Source organism: Dermacentor variabilis, chromosome 4 (genome assembly GCF_050947875.1).
Source record: "Dermacentor variabilis isolate Ectoservices chromosome 4, ASM5094787v1, whole genome shotgun sequence".
Lineage (NCBI taxonomy): Eukaryota > Metazoa > Arthropoda > Arachnida > Ixodida > Ixodidae > Dermacentor > Dermacentor variabilis.
In genome coordinates this window covers 140,985,620-141,007,941 of record NC_134571.1, presented here as the reverse complement: position 1 = coordinate 141,007,941, position 22,322 = coordinate 140,985,620, and the positions used below count along the sequence as shown (strand labels likewise).

The 22,322-nt window shown below is 46.7% G+C and overlaps 1 protein-coding gene across 1 annotated transcript in view; it reads left to right on the top strand.

The window, feature by feature from the left end:
* LOC142578366 (uncharacterized) overlaps positions 1 to 17,971 on the top strand; it is a 145,492-nt gene extending 127,521 nt beyond the window's left edge. Inside the window, exons 6-8 of the mRNA XM_075687762.1 lie at positions 11,794 to 11,893; positions 15,924 to 16,023; positions 16,915 to 17,971. Of these exons, the coding sequence (XP_075543877.1) occupies positions 11,794 to 11,893; positions 15,924 to 16,023; positions 16,915 to 17,182 (468 nt within the window). The 3' untranslated portion in view covers positions 17,183 to 17,971. The remainder of the gene's footprint in view (positions 1 to 11,793; positions 11,894 to 15,923; positions 16,024 to 16,914) is intronic.
* The last annotated feature ends 4,351 nt before the right edge of the window (positions 17,972 to 22,322 follow it).

Sequence of the window (22,322 nt, the reverse complement as noted above, 5' to 3'; positions counted from 1 at the left end):
TATACCATATATGGAAACAAAGCGCTGCATGAGTGGATGTCTGTCTGCAGCGGCGGCTGTAAATCACGCCCACGCGTCACCCATGAACTGCGTCTCGCGATCTCCCGGCTAGCGAGGCAGTCATCGCGGCAGTCTTCGCTCCGTTTGCTATGTGCCGTACGAGACATTGTCCGCGCCAGCCAACATGTTGCGAAATGAAAACACGTATACAGTGGCGCACAAGTTTCGCATTAGGGAATATCGTAATCGTCAGTGAATTTTTTTTTCCTGTTGACATGCCACACACTCCAACGCGATATATTATTGAAATTAAATCCTGGGATGTTAAGTACCGAAACGAAGGTTTGATTATGAGACACGCCATGTTGACGACTGGATTAATTTTGACCCCCAGGGCAGGAGCGTATCCAGGTCAAGCGGAAGGAAGGGCACAACGGACAGGTTATATTTACTGCTTTATTGGTCTGCTGCATTCCTTCGCTGCACATCTATGAATGCCTTAGATGGTATTGTTAAACAAACGGTGCACAAACAGGCTTTTCGTTAGGCAAAAAAAGAACGTTAAAGTGAATCTAGGTAAAACAGAGGTACGCTCTACAATCGATACGTTTTCTCGTCGTCTGTAAACTGCAAACTTCCAGTTAAGAAAGCTTTCCAACTCCATTTTATTCCTACAGCACACAACGATTATACGTTTATCTAGGCAGAATAAAAAAATATTTTAGCGTCATGCGTGTTCGCGCATTACCATTTCGTTTATTATATCGTTTTCTTTCGCTTTTTTCGCGCTTCGATAATCATCGCTTGAAGACTGGATGCGATACAGCTCAATTCGTAGTCGCAGGCTTATCGACATGGCCGCTGGGACCAAGTGAGATTAGAAGGTAACTGAAAACATAGCAAGGGCTTCATGGGAAAGGCGGCCGTAGAGCGCAAACCTATCGCAGCAAATCAATCCCAGTGCGCCTTCGGATATAACGAAGCCGCGGTCCTGCTTTGTGCGGTCCAGAAGAAATAGCCCGTCGTAGGTTCGATCAGCTCGCCCAGGCACCGAGACTCATGCCGTCCCTCGAAAAAATGTTCACCCAATGTGTAAAGAAGAGAGGACATTGTCTCAAGCTGTTCGCGCACACCGCGTCCCTGGTGAGTTTGTTTCAAGCCGGTTCCTTGCGCGAAATCTGTCGCAGAAAGGAAGCAGGCGATCGCTTTCGTTGCCGCGAAATGCCAGCTCCTAAGCGTTGCCGCTACAACCACCGGTCTTCGCCAGTATCGGCACCTGCAGTGCCACCGCAGGCGATTGCCGGTATGTAGAAAGGGAAGGCCTATAATAATTCGGCGCACTCCCGTCAACGATAGCGCTGGCGTTCAGACGTTTACCGCGTGGTGAACTGCCCTTTCTGTGCGCTGCTGAGCAAGCTTTAGCACTTTCAATTATGAAACCAAACGCGCGAACACGCACAAATGTGAACACCACCGCACTGTACTGGTCGCCTACAACGTTGCAGTTCAAGTAAGGATTGCCTCGAAGTTTGTGCCCAGGGAACTTTCTTTACCGCACGTCAACTCAATGCGCAGTACGGACGCGCCTGCAGAACGCGCAGACTCGGTATTTATTAAATGCTATGTGGTTCTAGACAGTTAGTATGCTCTTAGCCGCCTAGCAGAGGCATAGTTTCACCCGCCGTGGTTGCTCAGTGGCTATGGTGTTGGGCTGCAGATCACGAGGTCGCGGGATCGAATCCCGGCCACGGCGGCCGCATTTCGATGGGGGCGAAATGCGAAAACACCCGTGTGCGTAGATTTAGGTGAACGTTAAAGAACCCCAGGGGGTCGAAATTTCCGGAGTCCTTCGCTACGGCGTGCCTCTAAACAGGAAGTAGTTTTGGCACGTAAAACCCCATAATTTAATTTTAAGGCATAGTTTGTGCCCATACGCACTATGGCTGCTTAAAAAGCGATGGTAGCCCCTGCTCACATGTCGTCTTCTGAGATTGACGCCGGAAACACGCTAGAACCTGACGTGACACGTGTAAGGCCTGCTAAAATAGCACTGCTACGAAGATGACCGGCAGCATAAGATTCGTGCAACTTTGAGGAAATAAAGGCGACGGGAAAGACGGCGTAAAACGCGCATTTTTTTAGCAATTAGGTGTCGCATGAAAATGACATCTCAATTTCTTTTTCCGTCTAAAGTTAGCTGATTCTCTCTGCCACCATGTAAAAGATATGTTGAGTCGGGCTTTCGAAGCACGCTGAATAGGCCCTTTTTATGCTTACAAATAGGCTTCCCAGAAGACTTCCGATTAAGCCCTCAGGAACAACACAAGTTACAATAGCCTTTATTGTCTCGATTGTGTTTTAAGGCGAAAGCCTTTCTAGACCCATGGTGAAGTTTGTGTCATCAGACCTGACCGCCGGAGTGTCCGCCAAAGCGTCATCACGCCATATGAAGAAAAATTAAAGGATGAAAAATGATTGATAGTCACCGTTAAAGTGAATGATAACGTTATAATAGATTGGCAGAGGTTAAAGACTAGTAATGACTAATAATGGCTACTAATGACTTGTAATGACTACTAATGACTGCAACATTACCAATAAGTCTAACAATGGCTTGCTATGAGCAGTAATGACTTGTAATGACTACTAATGGCTGCAAAATTACCAATAAGTAACAATGGCTTGCAATGACCACAATTGATTACAGAGGACTAAAATGCTTGCTATGAGCAGTAATGACTAATAATGACTCAAATGACTTGTAGTTACTAGTAATTGCTATGAAATTACCAGTATATCTAACGACAACTTGTAACAACTACTGTTCATTAGCAATGACTAAAAATGTTTACTAATTACCAGTAATGACTAATAATCACTGACATGACTTCTAATGACTACTAATGAGTAGGATATGACCAACATGTCTAACGACAGCTTGTAATGACCACAATTGATTACAAATGACCAAGGAGGCTTAGTAGTGAGCAGTAGTGACTAATAATGAATTAAATAACTTGTAATGACTAGTAATGACTACGAAATTACCAATGTGTCTAACGACAACTTGCAACGACTACAATTCATTAGAAATGTCTATAAAGGCTTAGTAATGACCAGTAATTACTAATAATGACTGAAATTACTTGTAAGAAGAGAAAGAGAAGAGGCAAAGAGAAAGAGGTGAATGACAAGAGGATGAAGAGTAGGCTTTCGCTGTTCACCTCTTATACGAGAGATCTTAAGAGACCGTGTAATTTTCTTTTTCTTCAGTGTTGTTTGCCATTGGCCGGCCTCCTTCTCTACCAGTACGCTCAACTTCACGGTTGACTACCATCTGCTCTTACAGACAGTTCTAGAGAAAGAACTTTCTGTAAATACGGGCCCAGGTTCTCTTCCTTGCGCCGTGGGTTACCTCCTTGCAAACCGATAGCAACGACCTTTCCCATTATGTGCACGAGCAGCGCTTTCTCGTCGGGTACCTCCGCAGGTTTTTCTTTCTTTTTGCTTATCCGGAAACCAGTGGCGCATCGCCTTCTGTACGACATTCCGAAACTTGGAGAGCATCACTGAAACAGGCACGTCTCTATCGCTGATGTAGGCACTTGCAGTTGCGGAACGTCACGGCAAGGATACGCGACGCAGCTGCCGTCAGTTTTGGCGCAGGTATACAGAAAGGGTAGCCGAGCTCTTTGAATGAGACACTGGCACGGTTCTGTGGGAGCACAATTATGAGAACTGATATGCTCCATGTTCGAAGAAAAGGCCTGTTATATGGGGCATACTTTTGAAAGTTTCCGCCTGTATATTACTGTTCAGAGCGGTGCCATCTTGAATGGTAGAATCAATGTTTGTCGGCCATTTTTGCTTTGCTTGCGCACCCGCAAGTTTTTTTGCACTGTTTTTTCACAATATGAGTGACGACGTCCTCTTTGTCTACAAGCACGAAACCTTTATGCATGGCAGGTTGGTAGGGCGTTTAAATGGAGTCATTAAATTAGGCAAACTCGAGGCAGCGGCAGAAGGTGGTGATCTCTTGGAGAAACTTCATTTCACGTGGTAGACTTGGGCTGATAATGATGACAGGCGTTTCCTTTTTTCAAAGCGTGTGGTCATCATTACGAACGCAGGGAAGCGGTTTGTTGGTGGCCGTGCTCGGGTACTGCCTTCGAGAACGACTTGAAGTGCTTGGCAGCGTGGCAAGACAGGACTGGGAACTGGAAGGGCGACGAGAATACCTGGTGGGACTGGCCGCCACAACCCTAGTGCTGGGTTTCATGTGCACCTTGGCCGGCGTTCTTGGTATCCTGAATTTACTGCTGGATTTGAGTGCCCACATAACGGTAAGTGTTCCCCACAAAGGCACCCCCGCCCCCGTCATAGTTTCGTTTAGTTAACACTGCGCCGCGGTTTCGTGCTAGCTCCATTTGACCGACGTACCAACATTCGCTGTGCGTGGATTTTTCTTTGGACCTCTCTTCCTTCCCGTAACAATATTTTTACATATAGTTATGTTGTTTACTTGAACAACGTTCCTTACAGCGAATGAGTTATCAAGGTTAAATTCTAGCTAGCAATTTTTTTTTAAAGTCACACATAAATAATGTTAGCACTCAATGTGTTTGTGCCCCTGAATATGTCTCAGAGTATCTTGGCGAAGCGCGTACTTAAACAGCGTGGAATCTATAGAAACTCAGAAGGTTCAAAAACAGTCTACTGTTCATATTCTATAGCAGAATGAAGATTGGCATGCCAGTTTACCATCACCATCCAGGCTCTAGATTAACGCAGCAGCTTTATTTACTACTGGCGGAGAACACTAATGATTCTGTTCTGAAAAGTACAGCCATATGGAGTAATAGTGTCTTAGCAAGATAAAGCTGGATTTACTATTCCTAATTTTTGTGCATACCTTTTCTTCGATTCAATCTCTCTCTCTCTCTCTCGCTCTCTCTCTCTGTCGTTGAAAAACTGCAGCTGTTTGATAAGATTTTTTTTTTTCAGTAGAGACTTAATACCGGTAGCACAATTTTTTCCGCGACCAGAATTTCTTTCTCGCATCTGTTTTTCTACGAAGTCCCAAAATGCAGTGTTGTCGCCTAATAACTAGTCAGCCGTAACGACATTAAGATGTGTTTCCGGCCTATTTCACTCTCGTACGTCGCGACGAAGAAACTATAGTTCTGTAGTCACACATGGCTTAAATCACCTCGAGATACTGCTGCATAGAGTATTCCCATCTGTAAACCAATTATTGTTCACCTTTTTTACTGGGTGTCAAGGAAGGAAAAAAGACAGGAGGAAGCATACGGCAACCCGATTAACGCAAACCTGTCGGCCAAACACGTGATCGCGCTTCAAAGTGTGCTGTCGGTTTGAGTGTTCCCTTTCTGCAGGCAGAGTCACGGCAGGACAGCCGCACAAACGCGCACCGAATAAAAACTAGTGGCATAGCTATACTGGGAGCCAAACATCTCAGCAAATCTCGATTCTTGCTCCGTCATCCCGATGCAAGAGTCCACGTGTTGGGCCACCACTGTGGCTTCAGAGTGTTCGCTTGCCAAACGCGCTGGCTGCGTCACATAACGCTCCCTCCTACATTTTTCCTTCCTCCATAAGAGACGTACATGAACTTGTCGGATCTTCATGCTTGCGGATTCAGATGTTCTTGCGGCTTTGTGAAGCTTTGTGAATTATGTTTTCTGGTATGTTCAAATCACAATCGGACGCTATCTTGTCTGTAAGTTGTGTGTAAGTCGTACTTTACGATTTTTCTACGTGTTTTAGCTTGAGAAATACAATTAGTTCAGTAAGTACCTTGCGCCACATAGGTGGGTTCGAAAATATCTTGCCGGAACGATGTCCGACGCTGGACGCCGGCTGCCGACGCAGGACGCCGGATTTCCTGCGACGCGGGGCCCTTCACGCTATCGCGTTCATATAGTGCGGTGTGCAAACTCTGTTTTGCACCCGCTGCATGTCGACACGTGCAAAGCCTGATTGCTTCCTTGGCCGGCTCTGAGCGACCATGAATGCTCTCAGAGGCGCTCATTGGATCTGCGAAAGCCAGGGCTTGACAAGGCTGGCGAACACACTGAAGAGCGCCGATTGTCTCAGCTTGGCTGAGACAATCGCTTTCCTTGTGATTTTCGACAAAACAGGCTGAGATAACCAGGAGATAGATCGCCTCGCATCTGTTATGATTGACATTGTCCTCACGAGAGAGCTCCCGAAAAATAACGAAATAAGGTTTCTCGATTTGAGACCAATCTCAAATTTGAGACAGGCACAGACCCTAAAGGACACGCGCCCATTCCGGGTTATCGTATCAGAAAAGGACACTTGGCAACTCCCAATGGGCCGATTTCAAGAATCATTGTATGTCCTTCCTTTCGTATGACCCTTTCGTTGTCCGCAGTCCAGAGGAAATTTCCAAGACGGGTGCCCTCTTAAACATATTTTCTGTAGACGTAAAGGACCTACATTATTCACTCCCTGTGGCATGGGTTTGTGAGGCTGTCACTGAAACCGTTGACTCGTTTTGGCCTACTCGCTTCCAGAACTTTTGTGGAACCAGCATCGGAGGTTTCATCGACATCCTGGCGTTCTGCTTGAGGTCTGCATTTCTGGAATTCCAGGGTGAGCTGATCAATCAGACAGATGGTGTCTGTATAAGGTGATGCTTATGCTTGGTGCCGGTTTTGGGCGACCTGCTGTTGGCTCGAAGGAACAAAAAACTTTTGGGAGTCTTGCGAGACACGAGCGCCGTTAGAATCTCCCGTTTCGTTTACTGTTTCCTTCTGATTTTCGACAAAACAGGCTGCAATGACCAGGAGATAGATTGCCTCGCATCGGTTATGATTGACATTGTCTTCACGAGAGAGCTCCCGAAAAATAAAGAAATAAGGTTTCTCGATTTGAAACCACCTAGCTAGTGATCATGTATGCTGGGCTTATGTACCCCGTTCTCAGAAGGGTGTTATACCTTTTTCATCTTCACGTACAAAGACAGTGAAGCGGGGAGTGGCAACGGCTGTTCTTAGGAAAGCATTAAAGAGGTCATGTGTGCATCAAACGGCGAGCAGTTTCAAGTCGCAAGTTGGCCGCTGACGATCAGCAGGCTTCCCGAAATTTTTGCTTCGCAGCGTTGCCGAGACGCTTGTTCAAGAAATGCAAATTGCAAGAACAGCGCTACCCTATCACCAATGACAATGACCACGGTCATACCGTACATTCATAAGGTTTCACATCACTTCAAGAAAATTGCTGGAAGGGCCGGGGTACTGGTTGTTTCATCGGCGCCCAACAAACTAGCACGTTTCTGCCGGCTGGTCAACAGAGACGATGCGACGACCGAAAAGTGCAAGAAGATACATATGAAAAAATTCGTAGACTGCCGCACTGATGTTGTGTACAACTCCTCTGTCGTGTGGTCTCTAGTATATCGAACAGAAAGGCCGTTGTCTTAATGACCGCCTCAGTGAGTATTCATGCTGTCTCAGAACCGGCCAAGGAAGCACTCTGGCTTTCCAAATGTCGACGTACAGCGGTTGCAAACGAGAGTTTGCGCGCAGCACTATATTGAAGACATATAAGAATCGCCTCATGCGGGAAATGTCTCAGGCCTACGCAATTCACCGAAGAGACAAATGCGTCAGAATCCCATCAATCGATCTGGCAGGTAAGGAACTTGACTACGTTGGATAACAAATACACGAATTCCCCTACTAACCACGTGTGCATTCGCGTCAGTATATGTGCTCTGTGTGCCTTCAAATAATGCATATATTGATATTCTGCGCTTGTGTTCGTTTCCTTTCTTGTCCCGTCCTCGCGCATTTCGCCCAAAAGTTCAAGCGAAGCTTTCTTTGCCTCTTCCTTCGCGTTTCCAACTACTACTACTGCTGCTGTCTGGCACGTGCGTCGGGGGCGGTGTAGAGTGTGTGTATACATGCAAGGAGCGTGGCAGAGAGCAAAATCATTGAGAGAAACTCGTTTGGATCTTTGCATCGCGTCGCATGCGCACAATGCCCTCCGGAGCTCCCTGGGTGTCGCTACATTAGCCTATTGACGGCTGTAATTATCCGTGACCACCCGCAAAAGCTTTGACGAAACTGCAGCGCTTACCCTTATACTAACGAGCAAGTCCATAGGAGTAGATAGAATGGTAGAGAGGAGGCAGAGAATGGGCAGAACCGAGGCAGTCGCCAAAAATCGCAAAACTTGCCACTCTTTGCTCGCACTTCCTATACATAGGGGAGGGAGGGGTGGTGGGCGGAAGAGAAAAAAAGTGACGTGAGAAGCCAATGAAACGCTACTGCTATAGCCAGGACAGTGGCTGCGGGCAAAATGTTTCAGCTATTTCCGAAAAATAAACACCGTGAAGATTTGTCAAGCGGAAAACTGACGCAGAGCACGCAGACGCAAAGCCGCAATAAATCATTGTAGGGTCTAGGCGACACCACGGAAGCGGTCGCGCGTCAAATCAACACTTCTGTGGCCCCCGACGTGGTAGCTTTGCGGCTATGGCATTGCTCGACGTCGCGGTTTCAATCCCGACCACAGAGGCCGGATTTCGACGGGGGCGAGATACAAAACCGCTGCTGCAATTAGATTTAGGTGCACATCTAGGAACCCCAGGGTCCGCCACCACGGAGTCCGTTGGAGTATGCCGGGGTCCGCCACCGCGACCTGCCTCATAATTAATCCGGAGTCCGCCACCACGACATGCCTCATAATCCGATTGTGGTATTGGCGTGTAAAACGCCATAATTCAATTAACGTTTTAGCACCTCTGCATCCATGCGATGTGCCATGTGAGGCAACAACAATGCTCAACCCTCTCAGAGCTTATGAACAATGGCGCACACCAGCGCCTCGAACAAACACGTCTCCCTCTGTGTTCTGTGTACCACGCAGACAAACGGAAGTGGGGCACGCAAGGTAACGTTCAATACAAGCTCACCACTCTCGCATTAGACTAAACGTTGAAGAAAATTAGACGTTTGCCGCCAACTTACTGCTAATTATCGTCAATCAAAGGATATAGTACAGAAAGTTTCGCTTACATCGATTGCCCCAGTGCGTGGGATCCGCGAATTTTTACTTCAGTGAACAGTCACATAATAAACGGATAAGGGCGACTGGTGTAATTTTTTAATCGAATAATCAACAAAGTGGAGATAAATCTTATGGCAACAATACGAAATATTCATTATGTAGGGATAAACATCGCCAAGAGGCGATTCACAAAACAAACATGCAAACAGGCATATCCAACTCACATGTTCAAATCTATGCGACGCGAAGCTTTAGTATAGTGCCGAACTAAATGCTTTAGAATTCATGGCGATGCGTACAATTTTATTTACTTTCATCCTTTCACGGAATGTTTGTTTATCCACCAGAATGGCCACACATCCACTGTAAGGCATTTTTTATATGTTGTGGAGTCTCAAACGTGCCCTTGAGACAAAGGAACGACAGTACAGTAGTGCAGACAAACACAAGTGCATTTATCGCACCTTTTGTACACCAATGCCAGTTAGCCGAATTACTATCAATAGAATATTCCGATGGGTGCGGTCGACTCGATGAAGTCCGACTCACCGCGATGGGATATTGAGCGAATATGTTCGCCCCCAGACTGGACACCAACGCCTAATAGATCGCGTGTACAGTCACGCGAACGGTGTCGAGTTTGAAGGATCGAAGCCGTCCGTTCCAGTGCCCCGCTCCGAAGCCTCGAAAAACCGCTTCACGGAACGTTCCGACAGGTGCGCGACAAGTCCACGCCCTCTGGCGACCGCAGGCCAAAGAAGGGTCTGCTCCCTTTTGCACCCGAGTAACCCCGCCGTTAAGTGGCGCTAGCAGCTAGCGTGCGTCGACCTCCTCCTCCCTAAAATCTGCAGCAGTTGCGGAGGAGGACATCGAGGCACCCTAAAGCCCCTTCTTAAAGTAGCGGCACTCTACTCCTCCGCCTTCACTCCTCCTCGTTTGTCCTCTTTTTCACGCGCCCTCCCAAAGTTCTCTAGAGGGTGTTGGCCCTCCTCGTCCGTCGCGCCGCCTACACCGCTCGAGCGTAGCAGCGGCGCCAACATGAGCTCCTCGCCACTTCGTAGACGCGTCTCGAGCGAAAATGGCGCTGAATCCCGGCGCGAGGGCCCACGTGATGCTATTAGGCCAATAACGACGCGGCGTCGACCTATGCCAGAGCGCGCGAGGAGGAGGCGGCAATCTTCAAAGCGTGCCGCTACTTTACAAAGTTTAAGGGGCTTCAAGGCACCCTAGCTGCTAACGCCACTTAACGGCGGGGTTACTCGGGCGCAAAAGAGAGTAGCCTCTTCTTCCACCTGCTAACACCCCCCTGCTGATTTGTAAGTAGCGACACTCTCCTCCCCAGGGCACTTTCCTCCTCGGATGTCATTGCGCGCCGGCCGCGCGCATTGCGCACGGCACGCTCTTTCTCCTTGGCTCCCGCGGCCGGGCCGCAGTATTCGATGGTAGCGCACAATTTTGGACCAGTTGCGAACCCCAGCAGTGTAGAATGTTTTTTTTAATTGGTGATAGCATCATCGAGGATGCTGAAGGTAATGTTTGAGGAGGTTGATTTCTTCTTAAAGCCGTGCGAATGGGGCACACTGATGTAAAAGGAGCTTTGAGGCGAGTTCTATACTCCTGACATTTTTTTTCTACCACAAGATCAGATTTATTCTAGTGCATCTGTTCTAGTATTGGTTGTGGCACGTCCCTCTGTGGTTTTTTTTTTTCTTGCCTGTGCGCGCATGTGCACCGCAGGTATCATATTCAGCGTGCCTTCTTGTAATGAATTAGTCGCGACTGCATCGTCCGTCCGTGCGTTTATCTTCTCAATATGTAGTAGCTTTTTTGCTATGGTAGCTAAACTGAATAGGACGGTTGCGCAATTTCAGTGCGAGCAAACGTGCGCGATCGTGTCGACACCCCCTGCACATTGTCTGTATCCATGAGAAAACCAAATAATAATCGTCGCCTACTCATGCGTACGTGGCAGCCCATTTCAAAGCAAATTCAAGGACTGGAAAATAATTCAGAAACTCCACTGGAGTTGTCTAAGTGTGCGTAAGCATACTCCCGAATTTCAAGTTGGCTGACCTCTAAACTTCCAAGTCCGCCCACGCCCAAATTTCAGGTTGGCCTACCCCTAGATTCCTAGCTTAACACGAAATTTAAGCTGGCCAACCACGAAATTTCAAGTTGACCCGCCCCGACGGGGAAGCGGCAGGGCGATATTTATCTCCTCTGCTGTTCTTGGCCAGCAGCATGCATTTACGCCGTCATCCGACGGGAGCCGCAGTCCTAGGTGCCTACAACCATCATAACGCCCTGCTGCTCCCCCTGGGCCAGTCACGATGCTGCCGACCTTGTTCACCGAACGCACGCTTGAGAGCAGCACGATACTGCTCCGACACCATTTTGCTGACTTTCGTTGAAACCCGGAAAAAGACTGCCTGGGACGTACGTACGGGAAACAACTCGATCAATAGGTTCTGAAGGTGCTGTACGAATCTGCTTAAAAGACATGGGCATATAAGACAAAGTTGGGTAATTAAAGTTAATTAGTTATTGAGTTATGGGGAAAGCAAAAAATTGCCTGAGTTACTATAGGACATCGCGAATAGTATATGCGTTCCCTTCAATTCGCTTCCACGCGTCTTTCATATTTAAATTCTTGGCTCAAGTTACGTGCGACACCCTTAATATATAATCTTTGTGTGTGAATATTTATATGTACATACAACCCTTTCCTTTCAGAGCGTATGCATTGTAATGAACCGTGTAGAGAGCTCAGGAGTAGAAAATCATGTCAATCATGAAGGAACCAGGAATCCCGAGAAGGAGGAAATGAACACAAGTGTGTTGCTTCTTCTTTTCTTTTTCCCCCTGCTTAAGCAATAAATGGCGCCGTAACTTGATCTCTCTTGTCGAATTATCGTTCTCTTTATTTTATTCTAATGAAACCAGTGCTTATTTTTCGCAATCCTTGCCGCTAAATGGGCAAACACCCGAACCCGCGTGCCCCATAATTTTTGTCAATGCGTAGTTGTTTTGAGTGGCACCTTTAAATGGCACAGGCTTTTTGACATCGAACTAAAAACATCTTTTAGACTGACGGGAATGTGGTCAAATACCATTAAATCGCTTATCAATTATCAACTGGTGCTTGCCGCAATGGTCTCATCGACATTTGAATCGATGACGTTGAACTTCCTCATCGGGGAAGCCATAAGTTCATTGAGAACTACCAGTAACATTGGCGGCGGCACTTACGGAGTCGCCATCTGTCGGAACCGCCTCGTTTGCGTAGTATGAGGGATAACGCGACGCGCTCCTCATAGGTTTCGCTGTCGGCGCTATATGAAAACGTCACTCAGTAGCCCTCCTGGACATTTCTGTAAGTACTCTCGAAATGACAGAAGTTCTTTACTGTGAAAATAATATTCTTGGGCAAACAGACAGCACACAATGGTTTACAGACGCTATTACTTACCGAATATGTACAGTGGATGCCCACTGCGCGCGGTCGCTGCGATGTAGTCCCCTGAATCGGTTTCGTGCGTGAAATGTAGGCAGTCGCTGAGCACTAAGTATGTCAAACATGTTCTTACAGTGGGCTGTCTGTATGACCAGATGGAGCATAACAGAATGAAGCCTCAATGCAGCGCTCATAAGGGTACGCAGCGACCGACTGCGCGTCTGCGTGCATGTCCGCGCGCAATGTTTCGCTTTCACTGCGAGCGCGTTTTCGCACCGTGCCATGAGCTTTAGGCTGCAGCATATGAGCATTTGACAGTGCACAAGCAACCATTGTTGCGTGAACGCTATCAGAGCTGTTCAAAAATAATTTTGTTATAACTAGGGGCTTCGACGTCTACGGTGACTTGTGATGTGCCGTCGCGACCGTTCAATCTTCTTTTTTTCGTTTCTTCTAAATTATTGGACATTTTCAATGTCATTATTTCTCATGTTGCATCGCACTGTCTGTTTATCGGTCTTCTCAGCGAGCAACTTCCCGCTGTTTCTTTTTCTTAATCCAGTAAACATTCATTGTTTGGTGCCAACACAAACATGTTTTAAGGTGCTTCTTGCCGCTCTTTTTCCATTCCACTGAACTTGCCAGTGTCTGGCATCAGCAAGTTCATAGATCAAAGCTTCGTGATATTAGCTGGGCAGTGTGTGCGGGCGAGTGTCTCATTGCGCGCTTTCTGCTATTCACCGAACACCGCAGACCCGATGCCGTAGCAGAAATCTTCCTCGCGGAAGGGCTCTATGCGCACCCGAGTTGTAGCCCATGGCCGCTTGCCGGTTCTAAATTTCGCGAGCCAAGCTTCACGCAGCTTCTTGTCCTTCGGGTACGTGTGCAGGCTGACAGTGGGCTCCGTTGCGTACGTCCGGCACTGCGGCAACGAGCAGTAGCGTACCATGTTGGATGCCTTAAAAGGCAGCCACTACTTATTATAGTGCTTTCAAGTTTTGTCTAGACGACAACCGCAGCGGGAAAACCTCTCCACTTAATCAGAGCCGCTGCGCAGGTGGGACTTCAACTTTCGTTTTCAGCTTGCTTCGGCGCTTCCAAAGCAGCCGAAGCTACCGCTAGCTATGTCCACGTGATCCATCATACTATATTTAACATATAATTAAACAGCATAATTAAACAACGCTGGATTGAGACATGGTGAGGCAGAAGGTGCTTGAATTTTCGTTTTCTAGACAGCCTAAGCTGCGCTGCAGTACCTCGAGTATACTTTAGACATTGCAATTGGCGCTGTCAAAACTGTTTCATGGTTTAAATTCGAAGTTGTAGTGAAGTGATGGGTTTCGCGAACAATTCCTGCCTCGTCATAACGACAGTCGGTTGGTACCGCTGCATGGGGGACGTGCCATTTAGTCAATAAAAGATACTAAAGGCCACCCTGAAACATTTTATCGCTCGCATTTAAGTGACTCTCGATCTTAACCGTGAAACTTTTCTTTCAGCTGATTGATACTAAGGTATTAGTGAATGAACTATGTAAATACTCTGCGTTACGCGCCGTCGTGTTAGCAGCCATTAGCAATTCGTCTTATAGGGGCCTGTTTCAGAGAGCGGTGAAAGTAGCAGCAAACTTTTTCATGCGAAATGCGCACATAACTCTTTCTTCTGCGCATTAATAAAGTGGCCACCTTCAACTAGAACAACTCACCAGAGTAATAAGAATCATGATGACATCTTCCCTGGGCAGCGTCTTTCTAACACGGATAACATGTTGACACCAATTACCAAGATTTTTCTTCCATGTAAAATGCAATCTTTCTCATAGCTAGGTACTAAGTGAATGTTCAGTGCTTAGCGAAGCATCATACACAACTTCGCGTATTAAATGTGCAGTCATTCCTTTTACGCAAAACTTATGGCATTGCAAATATATGCATTGCAAACCCAGTAGACCCCTTCAACATTGCAGAGCATGCGATATCCAAGCCGCAAATTTTCTCGACTCACGCGTTTTTTGAAGAAGGAACTGCGGTTCAGGCAAGGCAGCAGAAAGAATCCGACATATCCTTAAATAAATACGGCTCGAGTCACCCATATCCCAAGCATGCACGAAGGGAACGAGCAAGCTGGAGCAAACGGCGTCGTGGCCGTGACGTCACTCGCGAGAGGGTGCCACTCCAAATTCTCGCAGCTAATGGGGGTAATTGCCGTCAAAAATGCCGCTAGCAAAATGTTCGAGGTAACAATGGCTGCGCCCACTAGAGCGAGCGTACTTACAATACTCGTCATGCAAAGAAAGCGCATTGGCTAAAAACTTACATTAATAACGGCAACGATATGGCTCAGCGCTGGAACTACGCTAGCAACGCAATGGCTGCTGCTTTGGCATAATATTCGATCAATCTTGGCTTTAACTCTGGGCCAGCATTGGATTGGGTGGCACTTTGTCAATATGCCAGCATTGGTTGAGGATTGGTACCAATTTCTGCCAGAATCGGACCGTGCTTGAACCATTGATGGTGTGCTGCCTGGGTCAGGTTAAATTAAAGAGTACGCTGTGGCACCTGTGATTGTGAGCCCTCATAGGCGTCGTTCATTCTTGTGCTGAGCACAAAGGCGCGGTATCGACTCCCGTCCGTAACCACCACCTTGCGTAAACGCCATGTGGAAGCCCCATGGGGAAACTGCCGCTTAAGGAGTTCTCTGCAACATTGTGTATTCCGGTTCCTTCAGCTACAACGCCCCTCATAGCGCTCTGGGTGTAGGTATACACCATACGGGTCTTAAAATTCAAAAAGTTTATTTTGCCACCATTTCCTCGTCTTATAAGCATGCGTCTACGTCGCAGTTTAGTAGTCCCGGGTTGTACATATGTTATGCCACGCATGAAACATTGCGTTTACACACCCGTTAAACAGCTATACTCAGTTGTATACGTAGTCGGCAGCGCTGTGGATGCTCAGCAAGTAGCGCGGCCATATCCTGTCTCACTCCGCGCGTTTCCCTGTGCGGGTGCTCTTAATTCGTGACCCTTTCTTAATAACAAACTATTTGATACATTACAACTATAACTCCTACACGGGAGTTCATATGCCAAATTACGTGTTATTTGGGCACCTTCGTGCTTCCTTCGTGCTTGCGGTTCCGCACAAGGACCTGGTTTTGGTCAGGAGTGTGCATCTTACAGTTTCGATTAGGTCACTATTGCAAATGCAGGTGAATCTAGGAAACTAAGGAAGCATTTCCAGTGGTTTGCGACTTCTTCGCGTTTACATTTATTGTAACAATAATGCCATCATCTGAAGGCTGTCCAGACTCAAATATTCACCTTTGAACACAAAACAACAGGCGATTCATTCCATCGGAACAAACAACTGCCAGAAGCGTTTTCTTCTTTACCACCTTTCAGTGAACCAAATTACCGGGGCCGTGAGCAAAAGTAATTCCGGGAACACCAACTTCAACTACTCGAACTTGCTGTTTGGTCGGCCTCAGTCGGAAGGAAACGGGTGAGCTTAATTACTGCTTTTGCCGCCGCGCGCGCGAGCACAGCTCAACTGCTGAATGATACCAAGGAAGACAACTGTCTCACGTAATGCCCGAATCGCCGCGTAATTTGTCGGTTTACAATCGTCTGTGTGTCGCCTGTGCTTTCACAAGATATATATAGTTTGCACAGACGTCATCGTAGCCGCCATCCTGGTGCATGTGCTCGGCGATAAACTGTCCATGACCTTCCGAAAAAGCTGTCAATAAAGCTTGATGAGTTTCATTCTATTAGCACTGTTAGCATTAAAAAAGAGGAAACTACAGCTGTACAGCAAGACAGGCGCAAGTGCTTTGTCGCGACTTTTGTAAGAAACATATACAATGCCGGAGGACCAGCGCTTGTTCTGTATTCTTTCTCGTGTTTCATTTGTATGTGCTCCACCCAAGAATGCTTACTATGTAGTATGCAAAAACTGATACGTATATGTTCCTTAATCAAAGTAGCGTGTCACTTATAGACATAAGAAACGAATCCGAGATAAGATGCAAATTAAAACTACACATGTGCCTTATGAGACCCTTGTATCAGCAGACGTCTCATTCGGGCTGGAAGCAATTGTCGGCAGCCAAAAGCGCAAACATGCAAACGTTATTTTAGTACTCTATCGGTGCCTCCTACACTCACCTTTGTTTTCGACAATGAAACATTGACGCCTTCACGAGCAGTTTGGTCCTTGGCTCTAAGAAGAATGCTCGTCGAATAAAGTTCGTCCTTGCGATCGTTCTTTTTACTTCATATGTTTTCCATTGCGACCCTGTTTTGGCGAGTAAAAGGTCAGGGTATATTTCATTATTTTTTTTTTTACTTTCAACTTCCCAGTTCCAAGAGGTGTTCGCATGTTCATTCGCAGGGGATCCACCGTGTCGAGCACGACGCGAATCGTGTCTCTGCCGGTCACGACTAAAACAACGGTTCAGATAGCCAGCACCGAAGTGCCCGGAGACGTGTTCGGCGAGGCTAGCGCCGCTGCGTCCTTCCAGCACAGATCGTCCGCTGGAGAGCCGAGACTGGAGCACGCCGAGTTTAGCGGCTACTACGACAACGAGGAAGAGCGTAGCCCGAGCGCCGTCGTTTTCCCAGCATTTGCGACAGTTCCCAGCGCTCCGCCAGTGCTGTAAATATCAGTTAGGGCAGGAAATAGGTTACCCTAGTGGAGTGAGGTGCTCCACAAGGAATCGTGAAGCCTTACAGCGTCCGTTAGAGCCTCCTTGCTTTTGGGCTAGTTATTGATTGGCGTCTTGCCGTAAAAGAGGTGAAACTAGCCGAAGTTGCGACGAAAAATGCGCGTAACACTGCTGGTACTCTTCGAACCAGTATAGTCAGGAAACGTTGGGAGCCCATATCTTTGTTCTGAATGCATCAGCATTAACTATGAGCTGTGAATGTCTAGATTAGTACGTATAGTAACCAATGCTGCGGGAAGAGATTCTGGGTTAATTTCACTCGATACCGAAGGTATACGAGAGAAGAAGCGTTCACCTGTGGGTGTTTGAGAGAAATGATTAAGGCTTAGGGGGCCTTGATCGCCTGATGTCGGTGTTTTGTAATTCGAATACTGGTAAGCGATCCTTTACGCCAGGTATATTGCTCACCTGGCATGCGATTGTAATCTGTATGCACCTGCTCGGACAACGCAAGAAACGAGTGTCCCCCTTTCGACTTTTGATCTCCATTCTGCACAGCAACTATTGAGCGACACGAATTCAGGTCAAAAACAAAAGACAGATAAAAAGTGACTGTCTGTTGTTTTTCAGCATCCGTGTTCGAACCTTAACACACAAAATGCGCTTACTTACTTACTTTCAGCAAAGGATAAATTTGCATACAGAATGTTTCATGTCTTTACGTGCGTGCTGCCTGTTTTCAATGACACGGCTGGAATATTGAATAAAGACAAATCTTTCACTCATCTTCTCTTTAACGTCATATTACGTGTCACTGTTTTCAATCACGTGCGCTAGTGTTACTAAGGAGGTTTCTGTTCGCAACATTGCAATATGCCTACTAACATCAGGTATTTAGCACAGTATATTTAATATCGTTTATCTGAGGTATTATTGCCTTCGTTTTTCGTTATTTCCTGTGAATACTGACCACGGTAGGCCACGTATTGCTGATGCTTGGATTGGTGCAGTGGTCGAAGCTGCACTGCGATAGTATTGGCCGAAGCTTTACACAGCGGGAGAATTTAGCAGATGGAAGGTGACAAAGGCGCAGTTTCTGAGATAAGCAACGGTATGGTATGGTATGGTATGATGAACTTTATTTAATGTCCTGAAGATCAACCCTTAGGTTGACGCAGGCGGCTCCCACGTCGGGACAGTAAGGTTTAACTTTACCGCCGTATCATGGGCCTTCTGGACGGCCTGTACTTGATCGAAAAGACCTCCACTGTGTAGGACTCGCTGCCACCAGTCTCTCTCCTTGTCACAGTCTGTGAAAGTCACAGGACACTGCCAAAGCATGTGATCCAGAGTAATGATGCCATTACACTTCTCGCAATTGATTGGTATCTCTCTTTCAGGATATATCTTGTTAATAAAGTTTGGACTTGGATAAGTTCCTGTTTGCAACAATCTCAGAGTCACCGCTTGAGCTCTATTGAGCTTAGCGTGTGGCACTGGGAATTCCCTTCTGTTGATGTAATAATGCCTCGTGATTTCATTATATGTTAGTAATTGGTCCCTGTTCTCCTCCTGTATATTATTAAGGTTCTGGTCGCGTAGTGCACGGATAGTAAGTCCTCGTGCAGCTGCGTTAGCCATCTCGTTTAAATTCTTCCGAGATGGATCGACAGACCCCATGTGCGCAGGAAACCAGCGGATTTCGATCTCTTGGCTGTCCAACTCACCGATCAGCTGGGCAGCCCTTTTGGTTACAAAGCCATTGGTAAAGTGTCTAATAGCCATCTTAGAGTCACTGTAAATCTTCGTCCACTTATTATTCCTTAAAGCCAATGCTATCGCTACTTGTTCCGCGACTGTTGTGTCTTTAGTCATGATTGTAATAGCATCCCGAGTGAGACCATCTGCATCTACTACTACTGCCGTAAAGGCTTTCTTTCCTCTGACCCACGCAGCATCTACAAATGCCGCATGTTCTCTGTCGTGTTCTATCTCTTGCAGGAGAGCTTTGGCCCTTGCCTTTCGTCTTTCCAGGTTGTGCACCGGGTGCATATTTCTGGGGAAAGGAGTCGTCTTGATTACCTTTCTTATGCTATCTTTTAGTTCTACTGTGCCTTCACCTGAAATTTTGGATTCGGTTGGGCACCATCCTACCTCTTCTAGTATTGCTCTACCTGGCCTTGTTCCAGAGAGCCTCTCTCTGTGGGCAATTTGCTGAGCTTCAATTATCTCGGCTACTGTGTTGTGGAGCCGGAGTTTCATTAATTTGTTATCCGGAGTGTTAATCGGTAACCCCACTGTTGTTTTGACTAGCCTTTTAATTAATCTGTTCAACTTGTTTATCTCTGTCTGTGTCCAAGTGAGCATCCCAGCTACATATGAGAAGTGACACAAGGCGAAAGCGTGGACCAGTCTCATGGCGCTCTCCTCTCCCAGCCCTCTGTGTCTGTTAGTGATTCTCCTTAGCAGTCTTATTACCTCCACAGTCTTGCTTGTGATGTGTCGTATTGTTCTTCCATTTGCCCCGTTTGCCTCCAGGAATAACCCTAAGACTCTAATGGATTCTACTTGCTTAATAGATTCGCCTGCCTTCGTGGTCAGTACTAACCTGGGTTCTTCCTCGGGAACGTATCCCCTCGGTTTTCTACCCCTTCTTCTGTTCTTGAGTACAAGGAGTTCAGACTTATTAGCAGAGCATTTGAGTCCCATGCCTTCTAAAATAGACTCTACCTCATAAATGCTCTTCTGAAGTCTGCTTTCCGCATGTCCCATACTTCCTTCAGCGGTCCATATAGTCACATCGTCTGCATAAATGGTAAAGTGAATGCCCTCTATCCCTTTTAGTCCCTTTGCCACTTTTGACATGGCCAGGTTGAAAAGCATAGGTGACAAGACCGACCCTTGTGGCGTCCCTCTGTCACCGAGATCCATCTTCTTTGATTTAATATCCCCGAATCTAAGGCGAGCTGAACGATTGCCAAGAAAGGTTTTGACCACTTCGTAGAGTTTTCTCCCCAATCCCAGTTCGGAAATCACTTCAAGTATTGCTCTATGCTTAATTCTGTCAAAAGCTTTTTCGACATCCAACCCCAAGAGAGCTCGAGTGTTTTTTGGTTTAGCTAATAGCAGTTGATGTTTGATTAACAACATGGCATCTTGTGTGGACAAGCCTGATCTGAAACCAAGCAGGCGTTAAGCACTCCCCATACGTGGGCCGATCTTAAAGATAGTGCAATACCGTACCGATCTGCGGCAAAGGTAAAGCAGGCGATGAGCATTTTGCATATGTGGGACGATCCCGAAGATATAGTGTAATGCCTGGCCGACCCAAGGCGGAGCTGCAGTTCGCCATTAAGGGGCCCACATACACAGCTTCATTGGTCATTCTTCTTCACAGGGTGGAAGTGGACTGAGTTCTTTAAAAGATGCTATGCGTACTACGAGTGCGGCCCTGTCGGGAATGGCTGGGTGCACTAAAATCGCTTGATAATTTGAAAGTATCGCCATGCTTTGAACTCTGCCGCCGCTGTGCGACCTCCTCCTCCCCCCTCGCCCGTCCCCTCTGCGGAACCACTTTTGCATCCATTTTTCTGCCCGACGATTGGTCCCCGTACCGTTGTCCTTGGAAACGCGCGGATATTCCGTTTTGCGGGAGTTTTTCGTTTTGGTTGGCCCCGTGTTTCTCCTTTTAGTTTGCTGGCTCGACACAGCGAACGTTGCACGCTCTGTTTCCTTCGGTGTAGTGCGAGCGCTATGCCGAGCTGTAGCGCAAATAACTGAAGTAAGAAGCCTGAAAATCATTATGCACTTGTAGTGCGCAAGTAGTCTTTGACGAGTACCCTAGCTCCGTCACGCGAAATGTGTAATGTCTCGTATCTGTACGAAAATACAGAATTAGTAAATTAAATTAAATTATTTCATTAAATTAGTAATTATTAATTATTAAGTATTAAATTAGTAACTTGTAAGTAATTAGTGTAAATGTAGATGATTCGTAACTTTATACGTGATGACGAACAAGTTAAACTAAAAACAATATAAAGAGCATATATACCCACAGGGATAAATAGGGCTCCTTATGAGGTGCATGGGGAAGCAGATTGGGCCAACTGAAATTTGGTGTTGTGCCAAGTTGAAATTTGTTCGGTGAAATTCAAGTTTGGTGGAGGGTAGACTGAAGTTTGGGGGTGGGCCAACTGCAAATGTGCAAGTGGGCCAACTTGAAACGTCGGTTGAGCTATCCTAAATTCATGTTTCGGCCATATTGAAATTTGGACATGGGCTAACTGAAATATAAGGGTAGGCCGACCTAAATTGGGGGATGGGCGAACCTAAATTTTGGGGTGGGGCAATGGGAATTTGGGGGTGGGCCGACTTGAAGTTTTGACATGGACCAATTGAAATTTGGGGGTGGGTCAAATTGAAATTTAGGGCTGGCCAACTTGAAATTTGGGAGTCGGCCAAGTTATATTTGGGGGTGGGCCGACTTCTTCCCCCCCCCCCTAAATTTGCACGTGCGCCAACTTAAGACAACACCAGTGGAGTTTCTGCATTCTTTTTATGATACCAAAAGGAAAGCGTAAAAGCTTGCGCAAGAAGGTGTGGCTGCACAACATTGGCCGAAAGAACGTTGTTCGGACAAATAACAATTTTGTTTGAGATTTAAGGCGCCTTTCTTATTGCTCATATCAAATAATCCCCTAATGCTGCATTTTTTAAATTCTTCCCGCCTGTTCATCGGCGCTTTTGCTGCGACAATTTGTACGTTTCGTGAAAATAGCATTGTCCTTAACATGCATGCTGAATTTTCTGCTGTAACTCCATCACCTCGCACGTCGTCAACTGTTATTCAAACGCAAATGCAGAACTATAGGTCTTGCGTTTCACTGTGAATAATTATATGCGAGGATGAAACCTCTCGACCGCGCTTTCCGTGATTGTTGTGATCCGCTGTCTTTATACTGGAGATCGAAATAACCCGCGGTGGTTGCTTAGTGGCTATGTTGTTGGGCTGCTGAGCACGAGGTCGCGGGATCGAATCCCGGCCACGGCGGCCGCATTTCGATGGGGGCGAAATGCGAAAACACCCGTGTACTTAGATTTAGGTGCACGTTAAAGAACCCCAGGTGGTCGA